The sequence below is a fragment of the Neomonachus schauinslandi genome, chromosome 12, assembly GCF_002201575.2.
Source record: "Neomonachus schauinslandi chromosome 12, ASM220157v2, whole genome shotgun sequence".
NCBI lineage: Eukaryota > Metazoa > Chordata > Mammalia > Carnivora > Phocidae > Neomonachus > Neomonachus schauinslandi.
In genome coordinates, this window is record NC_058414.1 from 88,149,069 (window position 1) to 88,176,031 (window position 26,963).

Sequence of the window (26,963 nt, forward strand, 5' to 3'; positions counted from 1 at the left end):
TGCAGAGTGGGGCTATAAACAAATATGACTGAGAAAGCTGTTGTAAGAAGTTAGCTCCCTAGATTCCTTTCCCAACTCCACACCATGGTGCAACCACTTGTCTCCTAAATGGGCAGATATCTGGAGACTTAATCCCTGGAAAGGAAAGAACTCAAAACAGGGATTAAGGGAATAGATGCATAATGAATACAGACTACCAATATAGCTTTGGCAGTCAGACCCTTAGCCTTTAGGCCAGCCTTTGTATGACTCTTCATGGAACTGACCAGCCCAAGAGAAAAGGCCTAAAGACAGTAGGGGTTCTCCAACACAGAGCCCATCCAGATCTTCCAAAGTTGGCAAGCTTCATGCTTCCAAAACTTCCTATCAGCTTTTTATAGTCTTATTTATGAGCAGATAACCTGAGAAGTCTCTGATATGGAAGATGGAGATCAAAGCAAATAGATAAAACCAACTCTACAAATATAAAACTACAAATATAAAGAATAACATTGTAATAAATCTTCCTAGAAAGAAGAGCAAAAGACAGAGATGGAAAATTGGGAAAAAAGAAAAGCAGAAGGAAAGTCCAGACGGTCCGATATTTGAATAACGGGATTTCTAGACAGGGAAAACAGGGAAAATAATAGCAAGAAATGCATTAGTGAAGTAAGAAAATTTCCCAGAACTGAAGGACATGAGTTACTAGATCTTAAAAATCTGTGTGCCCATTGTGTGTAGCACAATGAATTAAAATTGAGCCATACCAAGGAACACCATTGTGAAATTCCAGAACATGGAAGACAATTTTTGTAAGCTTCCAGAGAGGGAGGAAAAAAAAGATTACCCATAAAGGATCAGAACGGCTTTGGGCTTTTTAACAGCAATACTAGAAGCAAGAAGACAGTAGACTAATGCCTATAAAGTTCTAAAGAGAAAAAAATATCTACAATTTAGAATCCTGTATCCACTAAACTATCAACTGAGAGTATTTCCAGATATGCAAATTACTAAAATATTTATCTTCCACACACCTTTCTCAAGAAGTTAGTGGGGAATGTCACTCCCACAAAATTGGGAGACTTAAAAAAAAAAGAGAGTAGGATGGAACATATAGGAAGATGGGCGGGGCGGGGGGAAGACCCAAGAAAGGAGTGAGGCGTAAGAAGTAGCGGGAATGGCAGCTGTGCACTAGATTGGAGTCTGGTGACCCAGGAGACACATCCCCAGGGCTGTCGATACTAAGATTCCCACTGCTCTTATGTCAAGACTGCCTGTCAGTTTGGTCCAGATTCTTTTTGGTACTTATCTGATTTTGACCAAACCTAGTGGCATTTCTGTTCTCTCCACCATGCCCCGGAGGGTGAACAGATCAGCCTACGTTAAACACCCCAATCCCACAGGCGATGCTTTGGCACTCCAGAGGACCAGAGGGAAGCAAGGGTGAGCTGAGACACAGAAAACAGAAGACTGCTTCTTCAGACTGTGTCTCTGCCAGACACCCAGGACTGGACTCACATACCAGCCCCGCCATGTGCCCCAACTATGGTGGACTCTGATTTCCAGGATTCACTATGGCATATAAATTATCAGGGAAGCTAAAGCCAACTATGACCCAGAGAAGGTTTTGTTGATCTTCTAAAAGCCTTGATCTAACAGTGACAGGACTGCCCTTTCCTTACCCGGCTAGGTTTTGGTTTACAGCACAGCTTTTACAATCCAAACAATGTATTATTCAGGGAGACATACGTTAAGCGGCAAGACTCTAAAGAAAAGAAAGGTTAACCACGGAAATGGAGATAATGGTTATTTGTAGATGGTGAAAAGAGAGAAGGAAGTGTAAGTGGACACGGGCAGGGAGGGAGTCCTTAAGATAGTGCAGGTTCTATGTTTAACGTGGGTGGTAGGCACATAGGTGTTTATTTTCATGGTTTCTTTAAATATTTGTTTTATAGTCTTATGTATGATTCATTGAACAATCACAGCACAGACTGCAAAGTCGAATTTCCCTTCTTTTAGAGGAAAAAGCAACATTTTTACTGAAATATCCGTATCTCAGGAATATCCAAGCTCCCGCCCCCAAAAGCCTTGATTACAATTCACTGCTACCTGAATATTATCTGTGTGTTGACCCTTCACTTTGTAGTGCAATGTGAAAATTCAGGAGACCGAAGCCAAGTTCACAGGACAAAGAGAGTCTGAAGTTTTTAGTCCTCTATCGCAGTAACATTTTGATTAAAAAACAAACAAATCAAAAAAACCAATTTACTATTCATGTGGTAACATCTATTTGTGGTGACATCTGAGACTATCCTGTTTATGTTTTTCAAAAACCGTGTTGAAATTGTTCTTTGTGCATTTTGTTTTTTTTGTAGTAAATTGAAGTACAAAGTACAGGTAAGAAAAAGAAATCAATCTGAAAGCGCAGAATGCATGATTTAGAAGATCTACTTCATTCATTCGACAATGATTCCACTCCTGGATGTGGCTGAAAAGGTGCAAACTCCAGCTTTGGACTTGTGAATGTAATCCAAGCCAGGAAATGCAAACCATACAGATCTTAGGAATCTGGTAGGGAACACTTCGTTCTGTCCCCCACCCGCTTCTGGTCAGGGGTGTGACCATCTTCCCACTGTGAGGTACTCCCTAGAACGGGTTGGCCATCGAAGATCCGTCTGTGGGATGTCTCCATCAGAGACGTTATGGTCTCCCAATCTCTTTTCCGGCACGGCTCTCACACACGGCACGGCTACGTGCACGTAACACTGGCCAGTGCCACTAGGCTTCCCGAGCCAACCAACATCTCAGCACACCAACAGCTCATCTGCTCCTTCCTGGCACATAAGGCTTCTCAGCTGGGAAGGTTGGGTCTGCATAATACAATAGCACAGGGAGGTATCTTCTGCCAAAAGCCGCAGGAAGAGCAACTCTCAAGGACAAGGTGGGCTGGTCTTCAAAGATGGCCAAGACGGACAATCAGATGAATTCTTTTTCTCACTTCTTCCTCTGTAGCATTTTCCCTAGTGTTGAACACGTAAAATCAACAGAAACATCTGATGACTGCAGTCACAATACAACAAAATGGAAAAACAAAACCAAGAACAACCCAAGGGTCATCATCAAGTTTTCTGTTTTATTTAAGATTTTAGTTTTAATTCTGAAGAAAGAGGTACATTTCCTTGTTTTTAGTTTTAGCGTCAGGTTATAACCAGGTTTCTGTTTTCTTTTCTCCTGTCTTTTCAATACTGCACAAACGTCCAGAAACTACAGGGTTAAGTAAAAGCGGCAGGCAAGGAGGTCAGAGATTTGCTCCTGATGGTGATCAGATGGCCCCAGAGCAGTGCTATCTCAGAGTGCCCTAGTCAGGCGAATTTAAGGTAAAAGAAAAAAAGATTCTGACAGAGGAGAAAGACTGAAGAAATTACTTATATTTCAGCTCTTATGTTATGCATAGGTATTAAATCTGTGAATGCTTTTTTTCTTTAAAACATTTGAATTTACTTTAAATCTAAAGCCAAAAATTTTTTTCTCCTTTTAAAAAAAATCACTTCTCCCCTCCTTATAAACTCTTTAGCAATAGGCCAGTTACTATTACAGATCAATTTGTCTTTCTACCAACTTCCAATAAATTCTTTTGCTTAACGACACAATCAAGTCCTCTCCATCAACTTGCCGAAAGAATTAAAAATTCAATTAAATTAAAAGCATTTTTCCCTGCAATAGTCATAAGCTGAATACAAGATGGATGCCAGGACCACTTCTTTCCCCCATGCACTTAGCAATCTCATTTCAATTAACCTGGTTTTCAAACTTTTGCAGTTGATAATGCATTTACTTGACCTTTCCTAAAGATTAATCGTCATTTTCTGCTAAGCAGATTATGTCATTATTATGCGCGACAGACAGACAGTAATTTTCTAAGTATTGAGACTGCCCTTTGATTTTTTTTTTCCTCCTTAAAAAAGGCATTTTTAGGAAACATTCAACAGTGTCACTCAAATGCTGATCAAAAGAAACTTTTACAATTAAAAAAAAAAAAACCAAAGCTGGTCATGACCCTGTGATCGCATTGCATCTGGGGGTGGGGAGAAAAAAAAATTGATCAGGAACTGGATTCTTCAGAACGTAAGAGATGAGCAGGGAGCGGTGGCTGGGCTGAGAGGGAGAAAACAGGGTGGGACAAATCCTGCATTTTCTAATGGTTTCTCTTCTTTCCCTAATGGCGGTCCAGTGTTGAACTCTGTAGTAAATCTGTGGGGGTTTTGCTGGGGGGTCTGAAGGCTGTCTGAAAGCCTGGGGGTGGGGAGTGGAAGCTGGAAGGATTTGAAGGAGGAGGGTAGGGATTCCAACTGGCTCTGTGCAGGGGGATCTGTGTGCTGAAGGGGGCGCTGTGGTGGGTCTGTGACGGAGCCGCACTGGGGCCGTCCATCTCTGTGAGGGCCTGAAGAGATTTTAGCCAGTGTGGAGGATTGTCGTCTTGAAGAGAGTCTAAACTGTTTCCTGAAGTTGCTGGAATACCTGAGGAGAGAAAAGAAAACAAGAGGGAAAATGGTGAGTCTGGGCAGAAAGAACCAGAAAGCCAGCAAACAGAGAATGTTTCAGGTATGATTAGTTTACCCAAAAAGAAACAGAAAAATTACAGTCTTCAAGTCCTTCCAAAGAAGACCTTTTAAACCTTATGTTCTTTTGGCTCCTCCGCCCCCAAGGAGGATTCATCGTGACAGAAACCCATGCCTCTTCTTCCACTACATAGACACTGTCCCCCACTGTCACAGAGGCAGAGCTGCAAAACCTAGTCCCCACAGTTGGACGCCATCACTTCCCAATGGCGCTTCTCCTTCTCTGACGAGGATACGTACACAAGAGAGCCTTATAATAGAGAGCTTTATTTTAAAAAGTGGAGTATGTTCCTTTAAAAGGATAAGTCAGATACTTTTGTGCTTTGAGACCTGAAAAATACATGCTGTGAGCACCTCCTTACACCCAACGAACCAACCTAGGCGTCAAGTGTCTCATACAACGAGGCCGACAGAGTCCCCAGGGACTGCACGACCCTGGACAGCGAAACCGGGCACCCCACGCTTGCGGCTTTGCGAAAAGAAGCTTATGTTGAACAGACCTCTGTTTTTTATCTCATCGGTGCTAAAAACCAAACGGATGGCAGTCAGTGGGGCTGAAGGAGGGAGAAAGTTACCTGTGATGATGGCTGGGTCTGTCCAGCTGCCAGGGCTGTCCCAACTCAGGCTGTCGGTGGTGGCAGGGTTGGACGTTGGTGCACTGTGGTTGGCGTTGGAGGGGGAGGAAGAATTGGGCAGTCCACCAAAGTTGATGTTAATGTTGGGTAGAAGTGCCCTTAGCCCGTCCTGCCATTCCTTCATATTTAAACTCTCTACAGAACTGCTGTTGTCTGGGAGATTTACCAACAAAAAAATGAAAGATAAAAAAAAAAATAAAAAGCTGACGTTAGAAACATATGTTGTTCTTTAGTGGTTAAGCGGGAGAAGAATTATTCTTTCTTTACTGAGCATTAAAGATGGGCTGTCCTAAGCAAGATAAACGTGGTTAGGATTTTGCTCATGAGCTCAGAGCCCCTGAAATCAGTGAGGAAAGACTTGCTCAAGGATCAGGAGAGGGAGCGTCTCATCCTTCCTATAGACACTTCACCATCTTGCGCTTGTAAATCAATAATCCAGTTTAAAGACTCCATGCTCCAAAGCACAACTGAGTTCCAGCTACATTATGAAGTTTCAGTCAGTGAGGCATTTAGCCGGCTGAGCTGATTTACTCTATGAAGCCTGCAAAGTTCAATACAGGAGCTCATTTCTGAGCCTGTTAAATGGAAGAAAAGTCATTTTATGAAGAATAAACATAAGCCAACAGAAAAGGAAAAATAATTAAGTTCTTCCTCATGATAAAACTGGTAATGCATTTCAGAGGAGAAAGGCAGGAATGAATAGGCTTTTGAATTTGAAGAGAGTATTTTTCCGTTAGTCATAAAGGCTGAGCAGGCAGGGGCTAAGCTACCTTTCAGATGGGATAATTTCCAGCACAGTCTACCTACTCTATTCCAACAGATCCACCGACCATTTTAAAACTCAAGTCCTGGAGTCCTACAGTCAGTTCTCTGGTTCTATTTATGAACAATGTCATATATGACAAGACACTATCAATGTAAAAAGGCTTTTTATAAATTGTGACTGAACTAACTTGATCTACTACCATCCAGAATCCACATGCTTTAATTGGTTGGAGGGGAAAGAGTGAAGCACAGCTACCAGAGTAATTGTTTTATTGGAAACAGGAATGTAGGTCAAACCATCAACCGAGGTTTTTGAGAAGAGCATAGAGAATTGATTAGCAATCACCAATGATGATGATGATGATATTCTATCAGGCAGTCTATGCTATTTGGTGAATTCAGAATTTTCTTTTTATAATTTTGCTTTGCACCAATTACTATTCTATGCCAAATGGTATCATGTTTCAGCAAGTGAAGCATTTAACCCTACTGACCTTATTTATAAAAAGGAAAAAAAAAAAAACAAACTATAACCAAACCCAACAAAAGTCATCCCTGAATTACTAAGATGAAGAAGAGGCCATCTACACCATATAGACAAGTCAAGATAAGGGAAAATAAATTCCTCAAACCTTCTTTCCTTTCACAATCAATGCCATTTCCTAAGACTCATCCTTCTGTCTGCATCCTACTTTACATCCACATTGAATTGTACAATTTACAAGGCTCTCTCATAGTCAATTATTATTTCATTTGACCCTCATGTTGTGACGTAGGCAGAGCAGGGAGAACCATCTCCATTTAACAGATAAAGAAACACACTCCAGAATAATATGCTCAAGGTCACATAACTGGTATAGTAAGGACTTGAACCCAGACCTTACCTGAGTTGTTTCTTTTAATAACACCAAGCTCTCTCTCTTGATCTACATGGTACAGACTATTAACTGACTTTTTAATGGGTCAAATACTTAAAGGAAAAGCCAGGGGCCTATAAGACCCATGACTAAAAGGAGGCAAAAAATAAACACAGCAACATTATAGTGTATCTATTGGCCATGGTTAGCAGGATAGACAAATATTTTGGCCAAAGGAACAAACTGGACTCTGCAGTCAATTCAGGGGCTGGGGGGGATTTCTAATCAACAGTGCAATCATCATCTTCACTCTGGCTCCAACTGCATGCAGTACTAACAAGATCATTTTAGTTCTAAAATACCCTCTATTACAGGAAGATTTGGTGACTATGCCACATTCGAACCTTTAAAGTGGTCAAACTGGGACGCCTGGGTGGCTCAGCCGTTAAGCGTCTGCCTTCGGCTCAGGTCATGATCTCAGGGTCCTGGGATCGAGTCCCACATGGGGCTCCCTGCTCTGCGGGAAGCCTGCTTCTCCCTCTCCCTCTCCCCCTGCTTGTGTTCCCTCTCTCGCTGTGTCTCTCTCTGTCAAATAAATAAAATCTTAAAAATATATATATATATAAATAAATAAATATAAATAAATAGTCAAATTGTCAGACTGTATAACTTAAAATAGTTTTCAACCAACCAGAAACTGAACTCTAAACAAGGAAAGCTTCCCAGGAAGGAAATAAAATCCCCCTGATATAAAAAGATGATGTATAACTACATGGGGAAATTCTGAGGAAGATAAAGCTCTTGAACTAAGTAGCTGAAGTCAGTAAGAAGCCTATGCAGATGATTTGAGCCCCTCTTTTCCACCAAATCGAGAAAAAGAAAATACCCCATAACTCAATAATACCAATTTTCTCCTTACTTTTGCTTTATGTTTAGTGAGTACTGGAACTAAGGAACCCCAAATTTTGCATTAACAGAATAATATTTGCATTTATATAAAGTTTATTTGAAAATTAGTATTGCAATAAAGTCAAAAGACATTTGTGCATGGGTAGGGGATATACAGGAACTCTGCACTTTCCACTCGGTTTTGCTGTAAACTTAAAACGCTCTAAAAAACAAAGCTTTTTTTTTAAAGATGTTTCTCTGATTTTAGACTAATGAAATCAAGCAAGAGTACACCTGACTCTTGAACAACACAGATTTAAGCTGCATGGGTCAACTTACGGGCACATTTTTTTTTTCGATAAATACAGTACAGTCCTGTAAATGTATTTTCTCTTCCTTATGATTTCCTTAGTAATATTTTCTTTTCTCTAGCTTAATTTATTGTAACATACATAACATACAAAATATGTGTTAATTGACTATTTATGTTATTGGGTAAGGCATTCCGGCCAACAGTAGGCTATTAGTAGTTAAGGTTTTGGGGAGTCAAAAGTTATACGTGGATTTTTGCCTGCACAGGGGTTTGGTACCCCTAACCCCAAGTTGTTTAAGGGTCAACTCTATGTTGACCAAAGGAACTCACATATGGCACATGATAACAGTAACAGTGAAAAACTCAGATCATCCCACGTGAACTATAAGATAGCTTGAGAAATAAATTAGCTAGTTTATAATTCTTACAATCTTGTCAAAAAAAACAAAGTCATGTACCTAGACATCTTGGGACCCTGAGAGCATGCATGACTGATTTACAGTGAAGCTGCAAGTGTCACAGGGACATGGACTGACTGACATCTTTAGCTCTTGGAATGGGACTACTAATTCCAAGGAGCTTCGAACAAGAAGAGCAATTTTCTTCAGCTTTCTCCACTGTTGCTATGCCAAGTGTTGGCACAAAGAAAGGGCAAATGAAAGGAAATTAACTAACGCCTACCTTCATCAAAATAGCTCTCCTAGTCCAGCCATACTTGAACTCACCTCCTTTACCTCCCCATCCCCCATTGCCTCTGACTCAAATTTCTTCCGGTAATGAGGGCTTCTGGTAATCCATTCCTTGCAATACACAACAGCAGGGGTTATTAGCAGGGGTTATTAGGTACTACTGACATTTTGGACTACATAATTCTTTGTTGGGCGGTGGGGGGGGGAGCTGTTCTATGCATTACAGGATGTTTAGTAGCATCTCTGGCCTCCACCCATCAGATGCCAGGAGCTCACACACCCCAGTTCTGACAACCAAAAATGTCTCCAGACATTGCCAAGTGATTCCTGGGGGAGCCAAAAATGGTCCCTGGTTGAGAACCACTGACACAAAGGAAGTCGGTTCCTTTGTATCTAGGGCTCTGAAAAATCCCACTTGAATACATATTTCCCTTTAAGATCGTACCAGAACTTTGATCACTGGACTCAACTTGATGCAACTTCATTTCTTTCTGGATACAGAACTTCACACTGGGGTGCCATTGAGAATGTACAAGTCAGTAGGTCTAATGGGGAAAATATTGGGCTGAAAATTGCAGATGGCCTGTATAGTCAGCTCTACACTGGTAATTAATACAACCTAAGGCATCTAAGTAAGTCTCTTCATATCCCAGGGCCCTATTTCATAAGTAGGAATAACATCTGCCTTACTCTCTTGTAGGGATAAAATGAGAGAAGAGAAAGCAATCTGAAGCCCATTTATTACTTGATAAATGCCTAATAACAATTTTTTATCAGTATTCAATACTGAATAGACAGTAAACTTTCCAAAAAGCCAAGGCAGAGGACTCCTCACTTGCCAGAAACTGGCTCCGTACAAACAGTCTCCTCCTTGGTAATGTAGGGATAACACCCAGCATCTTCACAGAGGGATTATATAGTTGATCTAAATGATAAGTCTTCTCACCACCAAAATATTGCAAAGACAAATAAGATATGGGAAAGCACCTTAAACTTTCCACAAGCAAAGCACAATGAAAATGAAGTTACTGAATGTATTTTCAATTAGAAATTAGATACTATTTGATTTTTAAAGCATTTAATTAGTTGTAGTATAATACATCCGGGAAGAACTGTATATTTTTAAAGGACTGCTAATAACGTTTTAAATGTTTTATAATGTTAAAAAAAACTAATTTTAATTTATAATTTTCAGATATGTACAACAAAATACTATTCTGGGGTCTAAATAATTTGAGGGCAGGAAAGCAGGTCAAGTTGTTTGTAGTAGTTTTATTTTTCAGTATAGAACTCAAAGACATAAAATTTAAAATACCTTCAAGGTTCCAGATACCACATTCTCATATGCCATTGGGTAAGAAGTATCAGTATACTTTCAGTTTCCCTGGACCCCCAGCACACCACAGAGAAGAAATTATGTCTAAAATTCGGCCAGCTTGGCGATTACCTAACACCCAGTCCATAACATGTTGGTCACAGCACACGAAGCAGGTTGACAAATCTGGTTTTTAGCAACAACAGCAACAACAAAAATTATAAAATGTATGTGTAAAGATGGCCAAGATCAAAGTTAAATAAGCAACTGTTTACTGAAGGCATACAGTATGCAAGGAGAACAAACAACTTCAACTTTGTCTCCCGTTCTCAAGGAGTTTAAAGTCGAGACGGTGAGACAACGTAAATACAGGAAAAATTCAACAATGACAGTCTGGACGAGCAACAGAAGAAATGCCACCAGGTTGTATGTGATTAATAAATGCTACAAAGTTTAGTAAAAAGAGAGGCCAGTGAGGCACGCATGTGGAAATGTCTGCGGGGGGGGTTGGGTAAGGACAGGAGCAATCATTCATTCACCGAGTGGTTTTATTTACTCCATAGATAGCTTGAGCCTCAGAAATCCACAACACTAGACTTAGACCAACTACTAAGTAGGATGCATAGAGAAAGGCATGTTTTATAAGCAATGGCTCCACAGTTGACCCTGACGGAACATGGGTTTGAACTGCGCGGGTTCACTTACATGTGGATTCTTTTCAGTACAGCACTATGAAATGTATTTCAATATTTAAATATATTTTAATATTTATATTAAACATATTTTCTCTTTTCGGTGCCTCTAACTCCTCATTGTTCAAGGGTCAACTGTATTATAAGATAAAATTAAGCTGTATTCTGACATCAGATCTTTGACAGAAAGTCCTGGGGCGCCTGGGTGGCTCAGTCGTTAAGCGTCTGCCTTCGGCTCAGGTCATGGTCCCAGGGTCCTGGGATCGAGCCCCACATCGGGCTCCCTGCTCGGCGGGAGGCCTGCTTCTCCCTCTCCCTCTCCTCCTGCTGTGTTCCCTCTCTCACTGTGTCTCTCTCTGTCAAATAAATAAAATCTTTAAAAAAAAAAAAAAGCCCTAAAGCAGGAAAAAGATGAATAGTTTAGGCAAGAACACACAGCATTATAGCGGCTTAAGCGGGTTTCTCTTTCTGTTCCTCAGGTTAACTGCAATGTGTTCATCATTAGGAAATGCAAAACTTTGCTATTGATAGCAAAATTGTGGGAAAACCTGCTCTTTGTAAGTTGTCACTGGTGACAAGCTAATGAGTTTTTCCAGTCTGCATAAAATCTTCACCTGAAGACTGAATTTCAGATTGGTTTCGGACTGCAAAACCATCTCAGGAGCCCCTGGGGAGGAAGCGGAGGGGACAGGGCACTAGACAGCATATCCTCCTCCCATTCTGCTTTCATCTATGTCACATATGAGGGTGCCAGGTGAGACTGCATTCGAAAACCAGTACCTGCTGCTCGGTGTGAAGACAGGAGATCTGTGTGCAATGACAACACGGTGAGAACAAACACACATAAGGGGAACCTGAAAACAAAAGGCCATCCCAAGTATTCGTTTCCTGTAATACAGACGTACCACCACGTCAGGATTTTCTGTCTCCTCTTGGAAGCCTTGCCTCTACCTTCTTTTTGGCACCACCTCTGTAAGGTTTTTTCGTTAGAAACACAGAGGCCTTATTAATTAAACTGGCTAGATGCAGCTAAATTCACGGACCCACCCATTTCTCTCCTTTCATGTTTGCTAGGGACAACTGGTCCACATCCTCAGTCTTAGGCTACTCCATTCTTATCTGCCGTCCCTATGGCAGAGACATCTTCAATTTCAAGTTAAATTCCTATCAGTGCTCAAATCCTCCCCAACTGGGCAGCAGTCATCGAGAGTCCCAAATACACCTAGAAGAGTTTATTCTGCTCTCCAGTTTTTAAGCCTTATCTAATGGTTACTCCTCAAAGCCTCAACTGGCAACCTGATCTTGTTTTCCAAAAAGCTTTTATCTTCCTTTCCTTTACTGCTGTCCTTTATAGTCAAAGTCAAAGTCAAAGGCTCCCTCCAGTGGCTAGGTTACTTAGGGAAACAAATCCTTCTTGGTACAGGCTGTTGTACATTTGAAATTTAGTTCCCATTATGGTTACTCCTTGCCAGTTACTCTCAAATATTCATGCATTTTTAGAAGGACACACAGTCATCCTATCTCAGGCTCTACCCCTCTCTATGCCACCTCCCTACCCCACCTCACCCTGTTATATATATGATTTCCTATCAGTTTTGGATGAAGTGCATCTCCATCAGGACAGGATTTTAAAAAACCCTAAACCTTCTCCAAACTTCAACAACATATCTCTAAGCAACTCAAATATAAATGAATTATGCTTGTCCTTATATGTTAAACCAAACTTTAAAGAGCATACAAAATTCCTCCTACCAGAACTTGAAAGCAAGCTTTATTGTATCGGCATGCTGTACTTTTTAGGTGAGGCTCAGAAATAATTTCAATTTATAAACTAAAATTTGCAGGGAAAATGACGATGAATAAATTGCGAATAAATTCCTTCAGGTTTATGAAAAAAAATGTTATTCTACTTAAACAAAAAGAAATGACACTCAAATTTCCAGGATTATGATTATAAATCAGGACAGGCCAGTACTGCAGAGCAGATTTACTGGGGCACAAAATGTTAAGGATTTAACAGATTTGAAAGTAGAGATTAAACTAAGTGAAAAATCCTAAGAACGCAAATGAAAAAAAGTTCTGAGAACACAAGGAACTTGAAAAAGAGTAATAATAGAAAACAACCAAAATTTATTACTAATAGAAGCAGAAATGACATAAACAGGAAAAGAGAGGCCGTGAGGCTCAGCTAAATATGGCCTTGGCTTCCTGGACTCTGCCTTTATTTCGTGATTTTTTCCCTCTCTAGAATGCTTTCTTGCTTTTTTCTAATTCATTTTTATTCACTCTTCCAAAAGTTTAAGTCTTTTCTCTTCCACTCAGATCATTCTAGAACAGTACTTGTGGCCTGAACCACACTCACTGGGCAGCAAACTGCTGTGACCCCACTATGGTTGCTGCTCACCCTTCTCACACCTCTCAACTCTATTGCTCTATTTCAAGGCCTGTAAGGGTGTATTTTGTATACCCTTCAGCATGTTGCTGTCTTAGAAACTTGATGTGCCTTAAGATATCTGCTGAATCAAAGATCCAACTTGAGAAGAGCTGAAAAATCACTTTCCCCTAAAAAGCCTGTTTAATTCATATTTGTATAATGCTATGAATCAAATCATTCTCTCCAAAGAGATGCAAATCTTTCTGAAAGCAGGAATCAGCTAGGTTTGGGAGGGCCAAAAGGCTTTTCTGCATGTCAACTGAGGGAAAAGAGCCACTATAATGATATGTTTTCAATAGTGTTTGAGATGCATGTACACTTTTAAAAATCCAATGCACCAAAATTAAATAAGGAATGCTTGGGAGATACTAAATGCTCTTCTGGTATGAACAAAGTCCTACGGGCATAAAGAAGAAAATGAGCTATTCTTCCATTCTGCATGCAGGTAAGTGGTGACTCGAGAAGCTGATATTGAAGAGGACATGGACATTCCATACAGAACAGAGAGCAGCAGATCTAAAATATAGTAGAAGTATTTCAAAATATAAGTAGATGTGTTTTGCACAATGTGTACCTTTTTCTTCTAGAATGTTCCTATAAGTCTGTTTTAGGGGAGAATCAGATCATCCAATGAGAACCAGGAAAACATCCAGCTGTTTGTTTTATGAAGGATCTAAGGAAGTAGAATCTATTTTTTTTAAATGGAAAAATACTTATGGAATGATGTCTATACATAAAGCTATATAGAGAGTGAGGAAAAAGTACACTTAAAAGTTAATGCAAAAGATAAATACATCTCAGAAGCATTACAGACTGGATTAGATGGAACCTGAACCAGAATATAAGAAGCAACAGAGCTAAAGGACCAGAGGGGCAAAAATCAAATCTAAGAAATCTATAAAATCTGAAATTGGAAGCACAAAGGAAAGCATTCAAGTGAACACAAAACTGAGCACTATGAACAAAGCATTGTGAAGCAATCCAAAGATAATCAGGGGGGCTTATCATCCAGGGGAGCATATAGAAGTCACCAGAATATGGTTTCACCAAGACAAATGACAAAAGTACACAGACATGGGGGGCTGACAATCACCCTAACATCTCTGAGGTCTGAATCTGCTAGAAGAAGATAAACCTAATAAAACTGACTTCCTGACAGTCTCTCTTTCCCTGGAAACAAGGAGGGAAACGTATTCTGGACTTCTGACCAACAAAGAACTGGTTGGCTGTTGCGAACATAACAGAAGCCCTAAGAGTTTGTGACATCATTTTAGGATTTACAGAATCAAAAAATGGGAATAACTTAGACTGGTGCTCTTGGATAGCAGGCATCCTGGCTATTTCTGCAATTACCACAGTGCACTGCAAATACTTGTTTATGTGTAAGCTTTTGTCTACTAGACTATGAGCTCCTCTAGGAAAGGGGCATTGATTTAATGCTCTTCGTATATCATGAACAGTTCCCAAACCTGGACCTCAACAGGTATTTAATGTTTCCTAAACAAACAGCCCTGAACATCTGCTTCCAGATTTTTGGAGAAAGCAGGTTTCCACAAAACGTTAAAAAAAAAAAAAAAAAAAAAGTATGGCTCAGGGTGGTCCCATGGTTATAAGGGACAATGATTCATAGGCTGCAAGAATAAATGATTCTAACAAAGAAAAGAAACTGGGGAGAAATCTAAAGAAACCAGTTGTTACAGAGGTAGAATCACACAGAATTAGAATTGAAAAAAATGCTTAGGAAAAATGGATGGAGATAAAAAACCTACCTGTCTGTAATAAGAATGTCATGATCCTTGAGGACTAAAATCAGAACACGTAATGATCTGAAGCTTGTGGACAATGTTGAAGGCAAGAAAAAGCTAAGTTTGGAATAGGAGAAAATTAGGAAAAGCCCCTGTGCAGCCTGGTGTCATAATGCTAAGCCCCAAGAGAAGGCAGGGCTATGCAGTTCCATCTTCATTTTGCTTCTTTCCATCTTCTTTATGAAAAGAGCACAATCCTCAAACCAGAATGGACAGATTAAGCAATGTGGAGAAGAGAACTCTAAGTCAGTAAAGACGCAAAGACAATAAAAGAACATCCACTCAATTTAAATGAGTTTTAAATCTTTAGGTGCAAAATGAATTAATTCTATTCCAGGGAATTAATCCTCACAGATGTGATCACAAAACCACTGTTAAGATAAGTGCTGGAAAAGGAGAAAATGGCAGACTCTAGAAGCTACATGCTTATAATTAGTTCTTGGGAAAATCTGAAACAGATTAGGAGCTGGATGATTTCCTTAGAAATGAGTGACAGGTTTAGCAAGTCCTGCTGCTCTACTGCTTGCATTTGAGGGCATATTTCATGGAAAATAATATGCAGCATTTTGGCTAGAACCTTAGCTTCCTTCCAACTGAAGTGCACAGGAAGTTAAACTTTAATTCTCTAGTGGAATAGGTAGGTAGTCATGGAGGCAGCTTCTACTGACAACTGTTTTCCACTGGAAATGTCCTCTTTCTTTCTACCATGGTCCCTTTCCTTTCTTCTTCTGCTACCTGTACAAACTCAAGACTTTGAAACCAGCTACTTTCCCATCCCACTGACACATCAACTCCATAAAACAAATGGAATAGAGGGATCAATGAGAGCCAAAATGCATTTCTATAAACAAGCAATCATATCAAAATAATTTATTCCTTGGATGGGCTTTCTAGGATATCCTAAGTATAATATATCTTGAGTTGAGCCGTTTCTGGTAAGTCTTCTAATGGTAATCTTTTGGGATAAGATGTAAAGTGTAGCACTGGATAACAGCAGTGTTTAGATGAATTTTTACAAAACTTAAGGTACTGTGTGTCAGCCTGAAAGTTTCTGTGATACTATTCCATTTACAACTGCACCAAAACCAGTAAGATATCTAGGAATAAACCTAACCAAAGAGGTGAAAAATCTATACCCTGAAAACTATAAAACACCAATGAAAGAAACTGAAGATGACATAAGGAAATGGAAAGATATTCCATGCTCATGACTAGAAGAAAAAATATTGTTAAAATGTCTACAACACTACCCAAAGCAATCTACACATTTAATGTGATTCCTATCAAAATACCAACAGCATTTTTCACAGAGCTAGAACAAACAATCCTAAAATTTGTCTGGAACCACAAAAAACCCAAATAGCCAAAGCAATCTTGAAAAGCAAAGGTGGAGGCATCACAATTCCGACTTCAAGTTATATTACAAAGCTATAGTAATCAAAACAGCATGGTACTGGCACAAAAATGGACACATAAATCAATGAAACAGAATAGAAAACCCAGAAGTGAACCCACAATTATATGGTCAATTAATCTTTGACAAAGCTGGAATGAATTTCCAGTGGAAAAAGTGTGTTCAATAAATGGTGTTGGGAAAACTGGACAGCAACATACAAAAGAATGAAACTGGACCATATTCTTATACCAAACACAAAAATTAATTCAAAATGGATTAAAGACCTATGAAACCTGAACCCACAAAAATCCTAGAAGAGAGCACAGGCAGTAACTTCTTTGATATCGGCCATAGCAACTTCCTTCTAGATATGTCTCCTGAGGCAAGGGAAACAAAAGCAAAAATAAACTATTGGGACTACATCAAAATAAAAAGCTTCTGCACAGTGAAGGAAAGGATCAACAAAACAAAAAGGCAACCTACAGAATGGGAGAAGATATTTGCAAGTGACATATCTGATAAAGGGTTACTATCCAAAATACATAAGGAACTTATAAAAACTCAACAACCAAAAAACAAATAATCCAATTAAAAAATGGACAGAAGACATGAATAGACATTTTTCCAAAGAAGCCATACAGATGGCCAACAGACACATGAAAAGATGCTCAACCTCACTCATCATCAGGGAAATGCAAATCAAAACCACAATCAGATACCACCTCACACCTGTCAGAATGGCTAAAATAAAAAACACAAGAAACAACAGGTGTTGGCGAGGAGGTGGAGAAAAAGGAACCTTCTTGCACTGTTGGGGGAATGCAAACTGGTACAACCACTGTGGAAAACAGTATCAAGATTCCTCAAAAAGTTAAAAATATAACTACCCTATGATCTAGCAATAGCACTGCTGGGTATTTACCCAAAGTTACAAAAACACCAATTCAAAGGGATACATGCACCCCTATGTTTATAGCAGCATTACCTACAATAGCCAAGATACGGAAGCAGACCAAGTGTACACTGATTGATGATTGGATAAAGAAGATGTGGTATAAATATACAATGGAATATTACCCAGTCATAAAAAAGAATGAAATCCTGCCATTTGCAAAATGAAGCTAGAGTATTATGCTAAGTGAAATAAGTCAAAGACAAATACCATACGATTTCACTCATCCGTGGAATTTAAGAAACAAAACAAATGAGCAAAAGGGAAAAAGAGAGAGAGACAAACCAAGAAACAGACTCTTAACTATGGGGAACACACTGATGGTTACCAGAAGGGAGATGGACAGGGGAGATGGGTTGAATGGGTGATGGGGACTAAGGAGTGCACTTGTGATGAGCACAGGGTGATGTATGGAAGTGTTCAATCACTGTATTGTACACCTGAAATAAATATTACACTGTATGTTCAGTGGAATTTAAATAAAATTTAAAAAACAGTTTCTGTGATACTGCTTCCCTTATCTTTGACTCCATACTTTTTATCAAGCTCAGCAAAACCCACAAAGTTAATTTAAATATGCAAATGGAAGCCAATTCCAGGATGACAGAATCAGTAATTAAAATTACAGCTATTCAATTAAAAATCATTGAATTCTTCACATAAATGTTAATGTTACCAATAGCATTTATCTCTCTCTTTAAAATCATAGTTCTTTCATAAGACAAACTTGTAAGATGGTGATACACAAACGGTATACTCTAACCTCATCAAATCGAAGCACAAAATTTAAGAGGTATATACATTCAGATTTTTAAAAATGTATTAGGAAAGTACAGTATGAAAGAGATCTAACTAACCAGTCACATGTACGAAAAAAGGGTCTAGTGGTTTTACTCAATAGCTTATATCTAATATGACAAATGGGTAATGGAATTTCTAAAATGGTAACATTAAGACTATGTATGTAAATAGATGTGCAATGTTTACATTAGCAATTGTAGGACAATGGGCAAACTGCAAGTGAAACCACTCTGAGCCTCAGGTTCCTCACTTACGAAATGGGGGTAATACCTACGCCCACAGGACATTTTTAAAAAAGGACTCTGTAAACTGTAAAGGAATATACAAATATACAGAATAAGAACAGTTTTAATGAAAAAATAGATCTATTATCTGAACACATCAGGATTATTAAAGTGTGATTTTCTTATATTTTAAGAAAAGCATTCCTTGTTCAATCAAAATACATGTAGAGGAGAACTAGACTACAGAGATAACTAGAATCCATGCTAAGTGTAAAATGGTTGGAAGGCCTAAGAATGCTTCATCTACCTCTAGAAGTTACCAGACAAGTGGTAACCCGCCTTCACATATTTGACATGAAGTATAAATGGGAAATAGATTCTGGTTTCACCAAAAGAAAAAGTTCTTTAAGAATTATTAGTTGCCTTTAAAAGACTTTCTGAATTGTGTGTATGTGCCTGTTTTAGGGGAAGATGTACACACATTCACACACACATGTATATTCACTTATGTATTTACGTATTTATTTATGGGTATCACAAATGAGAAACTGGAAGTAAGAAAAAAGTGTTATTAGGTGACATTCTAAAAACTGTGAGAGTGCTTTGTGAGGATGGTGTTGAAGAAATAAGTAAATGGCAAGAGCCGAGGTTTCCAGAGTTCAGAGATAAAGAAGACAGAAGAAAAGGTTTGATCACGGAGTGGAATCGACAATGAATGCCACAGTACAACCAAGACGTAAGTTGTAACTCATGTGCAAACGAATTTGAGTAAATGCTTCTAAAGTCTAGATGTAACACAAAGCACACCAGGTTCTGGAGGCCTCCAGAAGCAATCAGACACCAATATCACTCTCTCAACCATTAGCTTTCACTCAACATTTTCTGAATGTCTACTCTGTATCTTCTTTCCTAAAAGTGATGCTGTTCTGCTTGTTGTTTTTTCTTTAGTGGTTCACTAGAGGCTGGCCATTGTGAACAAAGTCAGTGATAGCTTTTGATTGTTCAGTGCCGATAAAACGCTTTTATGGGGGTATACGTTCCTCTTCGGGCTTGTTTTCATAACCAAGGTATTTTGCTACCTGTGCAGCAAATCCCCACATGGTTATGTGTCTACTGAAATTCCTAAGATTTCTGATGTTCATAATTTTCTAAATTAAAAGATTTCCAAATTTTCTAAGTTATTAAAAACACCAAACCCAGTTTTTTACTCCCTTTAATTACACAGCTTACTTTTATTTTGACAGTGAAGATCAGTCTCATCTTTTCCTGAAAGATGGCTCCTATCTTATCTTATGGATTTAAATCAAAGTCAGAAAAATTCCCAAAAAAAGACTAAAATTATCCATGTTCTGAAACACGATTTTAATTGACCAATTCTTCATAACCCAGCTCTGAGCTTCATTCTTAGAAATTATCATTTCAGACATCAAAACAGTAATTTGCTTTATTTCTTAATTTCAGAAAAAAATTTCAGGAAATGAAATAGCTTTCTCATTATTTTATACTAAAAACTAAACCAAACAGATATGCATAGAGTCATGGTGATGTATATGGTAGTAAACATTTCCAACCCAACAGACCAAGCAAGCACACATCTTTAAGAGTTCTTTCTCATTGTACTAGTTACAAACCAAGAGATATTTGTTAACGTTTGGGATTCTTTTACAAATAAATGTTTGATTTTCAAAACAAGCATATATATTGTTAAATTTAGCTATTTTAGCTATATGAAATGTCTGATTAAAAAAAATAAAAGACTATTTTGCTGTTTCTTCCTCTATACTATTTATACACATACTAGGGGAAATAAACTTTTGTGCTTCCATTTCTCAAGTGATGTCTCAATTTAAAAAGAATTAGTCCTAGTAAGAATGCATCCTTTGCAGACCTACAAAAGATAATACTCCTGTGGAGATTAGCATTTCAAAAAAACCCTGATGAATTCAAAGGCTTAAATGCTCACCACCAGTCCACTAAGGGGCCTTAGTTTAAAAATCATTTAAAATATACATTTATTTAAGTGTTCATCCTTAGCTATGATTTATGACAGTTGGATCTGAAAAAGATTGCCAAAGATAGTCTTGAAAGAACCAATTCTTAATCAATGTTGAGCCCTACTGTGAAGGAAGGCAGGAAGGAAAGAAGGAAAGAAGACCAAGTGAATACATTCTCAAGCTCAAATCAGAAACAACAATTCTTATTTCACCATATCCTGGAGCTTTATACTGAACTAGAACTACCATTTCAGTGAAAAAAAAATTTTAATTCTATTAAAAATTACACATATTTGTAAAACACTGAATTTTAGTCATATTGTCTGGAAGTATTAAATGATTTTTAAAAGAGCTAAATAAGAAGTTGGGGAAAGTGGGTAATACCAGTCTTACAATGTCAAAAATCTTTATCAACATTTAACAGTTGCAGTGATTGTTAATCTACTCCAAAACTCAGACTATGCTTACTGTTTAAATGTGCTGTTTTAAGAGAGAAAAAGAAAAAAAAAAAAATCACTTAAAACTAAATGCCAGTTTGGAAATAAGCTGAAAGATGGTAGACTGGTTCCTGGGGAGGTAACTGGGAGATGAATGATCATAGAGACTCGAATAAGCACTCAGCAGCCTGAGAGGGAGAGCCTTCTCCTTTGAAAAGGGAAAATTCGGGCCTGTCGGGGATGTTGTAGGGTAATCATACAGGGAGTGCACATTAAGATCTAGTAGAGAACTCCCTCTCTAATTGTGAAAAGTTATACGGGGAAAGAGGATTTTCTTCTTTATCCAAAGAAAGAAAAAAGCCAAATACAGAAGCGAACACAAGCTGTTAATATAAGACTCATGGTGGTCAAGAATTAAAACCTGAAAGTGTGTTATAAAACAAAGGTTGCAGGGATGGATGTATGTATTTGGAGATTATGAGATCTTTGCTTATTTTACTAATTGGCTTCATTCCAATCAAGTATCACTTAAAATACAGGTGAGGTCTTGGAAGTTTACACGTAACAGCACTGACTGTGCCAAAACTCAAGATATGTTATATCTATCTGGGTCTGGGGAAGGCCACAGCTACTTTAATTAATGAACGGTTTAGAAGTAAAAAAAAAAAACATCTGATAGCAAATCTTACCCTAAATTGGGACTTAGGGCGGATGCCTGTTAGGGCATATATATCAGTAATCCATATTTATAAGTTTTAATTAGAACTAATTTTTTAACATAAGTGAAACAATGGTATGTAGCCCAACATTCTGCTTAAAGCCAATGACATACTTCCTACTTTGGTTGATGAATTCATAACCCTGGGCCTTCTTTACCTTTAGCTGGATACTCAATTTATAGATGTAATACAGGAAAAAATAAACAGGGTATCGGTCTTCTTACAAATGCCAACATAGAAAATGACAACACTTAAAAAACAACCCAGTAATGTTCCAGATCACTATATTCTGCTCCATAGACACATGATTTCAGTATGCAAGACTGATAACAGAGTGTAAATGTTAGCACAGTCCTTGGGATAAGATCTCACCATATAAGGAAACAGCACTAGGCTACAAAAGTTGATTGCAGTCAGCTTTCCTGCATTTCTTCTTGGAGATGGTGACGGTATTATCATCTTTAAGTCCTTGTGGAGCTTTCCCTCTGTTTCATTATGCTGAAAACACAACCTCCTTGATTGAAACATTATCAGCAGATATGCTATTGTTTTACATGGTGTAGCATATAGCAGTTCTTCAAGATGAGTCTGAGATGACAGCTTTAGTGTGAGTGTAGTACATCTTGGTGCCACTACTATAAGTTTTTTTTTTTTTCATTCTGTAATATTAGAGATGTCACCAGTCTAGTGATCATGCATGCTGCTCCTTAAATGCTCTTTGGTACTGCAGAAAAATCCTGGGTAAATTTAATTCCACCTCTGTTTTAATCTTTATTTTAGTTCTGACATTGGTAATTTAAGTCTACATTACGAGTGCCTGCTAGGTTACACCCCCCTCCACCCGTCACTAATGTTACTCCAAGATCACTGGGTCACATTTAAAACCAGTTTCCACAACTTACAGGATCTGTGATAACAGTCGTCAGTAGATGGACACTTTGAAAGCCTTCGATTCATTATTTGAACTGACATTCACAGTTGAAAGCCCTTGACTTGCAAGAACTACTATAATAATCAAACTGTAAGACACAACAAAGTTTACAGAAGAGATATATTCTGCATCTTGAAGTTTTCTTCTCCTTGAGTTACATGTATGAAGGCAAATTCAGATGGTGAGGGCTAAGAGAACTTTAAATTGTTGTTAGAATGTGATTATGGGCAAATCACAATCCTTCTGAGCCTTGTTTATTATTATCATTATTATTACTTGGTCTTTAAAGGGCAGATTGTTAAAGAGTATGTCCAGATTTCAAAGCTCTGAAATTTATTCTAATAGAAGTTTTCTTATTATCCTTTCCTTAGGTTTTCCCAAACATGGGACGGGTATGCTTACTAGTGAGACTGAAATCTGGTGAGAAAAAGCTATGAAAATTTGTTCAGATAAAATATGGCCAGGGGTGAGAAAGGCATCAGTATTATAGCCTTGCTGTGTTTAAATAGGGTCTTTATTTCTTTAAAAAAATTTTAGAAACAGACTATAAATGCATCATTTATCCTGAACATATGAATTAAGCAGAACATAGCAGGAATAAATACATGAAACATCACAGAAAAATGGCCAGAGGCTTTTTCCTCTGCTACATTCACTAAGTGGAGAATTTAAATGGAAATTATTAAGTATAAACAACACACGTGCACACACACACATTCACCCTCACAGCCGTAGAGAGCACTGCACTTATAGTATACCTCTGCTAAGCAAACCTTTTCTTACATGATGCTAATCAAATGTCACAAAGACAGAAATTATTATTATTGCTATTTCAAAACTATTCACATGGTTGTTTCAAACATTTTTACCTGCTCAGGAATACATGTATCCTAAAGCTTTTTTACCTATAGCTCCTTGCCTTCCTCCCTTTTATAAAGGGCGGTATATAAAAGTTGCTTCACCTACAATCTTAAGTAGTATTGTTGTGAAGAAGTATGGAATATCTGAAGGTTTAATATTTGCCTTTCAACCTACAGGGTAAAACACCGAGTCCAGGTGCACACAGCCCCAACAAAGGATAAGCCAAAATTCTCACAGCTGGAGTGGGTTATTTATTTTGCTCTTGTAACAGTGATATAATTAAAGAACAGTACTAGACCACTCGATTGTACACTTTGGTTATTTGTATGTTGTGTGAATTTCACTTCTATTTAACAAAAAAAGGTACTGGGTGCTTTAGAAGCTTTATACATTTTATGGGCGGGGGTGGGGGGAAGCTTTTGTAGTGTTGCTTTGTAATGGAGCACAATAGTGGGTCTGAGTACCAAACAGGAGCTGAACAACAAAACCGTTGTAAGCACGGTACCTTCCTGGGTCAGTTGGGAGCTTCCAGGAACCCTTAGAATAATCGCACATGTGAAGTGGACTAAGAAAAAAGTAAAGTCAATAGCTGCCGTAGGAAGCATGGTCTGAAGGAACCTGGAGAGAATGGATTGGTTCTTTCAGTACAACAACTTCCATCTGTTTCATGGAACTTCTAGGTACTTCAGTTCAATTCTCAAGCAACTTAGATTGCTTAGGCTTTTCTTCAGTTCTAGGTACCTAACAGGTATAAACTAGATTTTTGTATAACTCAAACCCAGGGTAGACTCTCTGAAACGTTATAGAACAGAATAGATTCTCTTAATGAATCTTGAATTCTCAAGAGTGATTCTTTGGAAAAAGCTCCTTACTAAGGAAGCTGGTATTAAAGGCTGGTACGCCCAGCAATATATGGCAGCAAATCACAGGGCAGAAAGGAGATCGAAGGAGCAGTGGCTTCTCGATCCATCAGCATGGTTTCACAAACAGTATTCTTGAGCAATGACTTGTACTTTGAAGTATTATCGCTTTTAAATGTCATAGTTGATACATCAGCTGAGATATATGGATCAAGTCCAGTGAGTTTAAAAAATACGTTAATGTCAGTAAATTAAAAATGCTTCCAAACTAGGCATATTTGCTATTAACTGAATAAAGAAAAAAAAATGTAGATCTCCATCCCTGTTTCACTTTATCTTCAGCAATTTTCCCTAGAGGTCACATCTAAGTATATAAAATGTAAGAATAGATTAGTTCAATAACTTGTAGGTTTATATGTATCTATTCACATGGCACATTCTCTTTAGGGACAAACTGTCAAAATATTTTTATAACCTGTTGTAATAAAATTCTGAATTTCTCTCTCTCCTACTCTTCACCAATCTACTACTTTTAATTCCAATGTGCTATATAAATAAAGCAGAATGACCCAGTACAACTAAGTAAGAAGAGTTGGTTCTTTTCAATTTGTATGTGTGCTTGGGAGAAACTAGCTCGTATTTGTAATATGGGCTCTTCAACTACCAGACCTACTGCCTCTAAACCTTCCACATCATAAATAACATGTTTACCATCCCTCACACTCACTGGGCTTACCTACACCTGTCCAGTTTCATCCCTGGTTCTTCCCAAGCCTTTCCCTGCATTGTGCTTCCTGTGCTGAGGAAGGAATGTTTATCCCACGGGGGAAGTTTTCCTTTGGGTCATCAACTTAAAAAACCTGACCCAGGATTCCCCAAGCAGTATCATGCTTTCTACAATTCTCTTTCATGCAGTCTGCTTTCTTACTCTCAAGAAATGGCTGGAAGGTAAGTGAGTAGAGAAGTTTATTAAAGCTAACTGCCTTTCCAGCCCCCAGCTCTGATGTTAGACACTTATATACCATCCTTTCTCTGGTTCTCACTCATCATTCAGCACTGAACCGTCATCATGCTGACCACAGTCTCCTAATCTGTCATTCCCTTAACAACACTATACCTGTTCTTTGACTTCACCAAAACCTAAAGTCACTGACCTCCCTTCAACACACTCACACCATTGGTTCTTTCCTGCCTTAGTGGACTCTTCTTGACCACAAGATTAGGTATTTCAATGTTGTCTTCTTGAATATCTTTGTATCCCTTTCTTTTTCACCTTCTAACCAAACTCTCAATATTTGCTTTGTCTATCCTTGATGCTTTGTTCAGAACCAGAGAAACACATACAAAACCATACATATTTGGATTCTGAAAGTTTTTAATTTGATCTTTATCTTTACCCAGCAATTCTTGAATTTCTTTCTGATGTACTTCTAGGCTTATTCTCACAGGTTTATTTAATCACCTTTCTTTACTGAGTCCCAACTCCACTCTTCACCCCCATTCTCACACAATATGCATTCGATAATAACTGATATGAGTCCCTTCCTGTGTTCTCATTTTCTCTAATCTCTCCTTCTCTTTCCTAGATTTTCTGGCTGTCCTTACAAAGAACAATGCCCTCTTCTCTAAAGCTAAGTCCATAACCTCATCTCAGGAGCTTATCTCCTCCCAGCACTAGAGAAATCTGCTACCCTACTGGATTAGTCTGCCTTCTCTTTAGCACTGTCTATGTCTTCTTTTCAAATAGCTCTATATGTTCTGCTTTTAAATATTTAAATATCCACCTTACCTTAAAGCAATGCATTCTAAGATCCACCACCCTTCTGGTAAGCATCTTGTCTTTCTCTTTCCCTTAAGGGCCAAATGTCTTAAGTAAGTAATCAATGGTTGCTGCATCCATATCCTTGACTTTTCCTCTGAATCCTAGGAATCTGGTTTCCATCTGTACCTTTATGAAAGTTACATTTTTAAAGTTCACCAGACACCTAGGCCTTTTCTTAGATCTCATGTTTTCTGGCTTCTAATTCATAATTTCTTCTCCGTTCCTACTATTACTGTTCTAATTCAGGCCATCTTATTTCTACCGCCCAGCAATATACATACTGAAAACTGTTTTCTAAGTAGTCCTAATTTCAAGCAAACACACCACCAAATTAATCTTTTTAAAATGCTACAATCAAGTTACATCTTCAGCAAAGAACCTAGAGTTCTCTATCACTGACCACATCCATTATCAAGACTAAACTATCCTTCCCAGTTTTTAAGGCTTTTGCACACTAATTCCACCTTTCTGTATGACCTGTATACTCCACCTTTCTGTATGACCTATATACCTCAAACGAGTCCATCTTCTTACTGTCCTTCTCTCCTAATCACTAGAGACCACTGCAATCTCTGTCTCTGGTTCTTTGTTCAGTCTGTTCCCTTTATTGTATTTCCCCCTTGTACCATTTAAATTTCAGCCATCCTTCCAAAAAGCCCCAGACTTTATGAAGCCTCTCCCTGACGCAGCTTACATTAGCTTTCTTAATTCCCATTTTCACTTTTTTATCAGCATAGTGTTTGATTAGTTCACTAAACATTTCATGTGTAAATACCTGCATATATTACTGCCATTTACTCGGCACAAGGAGACAATACAGTAGGTACTCATTCAGATAAAAAAGGTTGAGAGGAGAAAGATATAGCACTAAGGGCAGAAAGACTAGCTTGACACTGGATAACTGACCTTTGGTCCATATTTTATAGAAAAAGACATATATATCATTGTTTTGGGTTATCACCTCTTTATAAGATA

At 38.3% G+C, this 26,963-nt stretch overlaps 1 protein-coding gene across 5 annotated transcripts in view; it reads right to left on the bottom strand.

The window, feature by feature from the left end:
* Window positions 1-3,098: 3,098 nt before the first annotated feature.
* The window catches only part of CNOT4 (CCR4-NOT transcription complex subunit 4), a 143,569-nt gene continuing 119,704 nt past the window's right edge, over window positions 3,099-26,963 (bottom strand). For 4 of the 5 annotated variants that reach the window (XM_021692767.2, XM_044920285.1, XM_044920283.1 and 1 more), the window contains 2 exons: window positions 5,174-5,386; window positions 3,099-4,497 (listed from right to left, as the gene is read on the bottom strand). In XM_021692767.2, the coding sequence (XP_021548442.1) occupies window positions 4,196-4,497; window positions 5,174-5,386 (515 nt within the window). In that variant the 3' untranslated portion in view covers window positions 3,099-4,195. The remainder of the gene's footprint in view (window positions 4,498-5,173; window positions 5,387-26,963) is intronic. The other variant, XM_044920286.1, reaches the window with a different exon arrangement.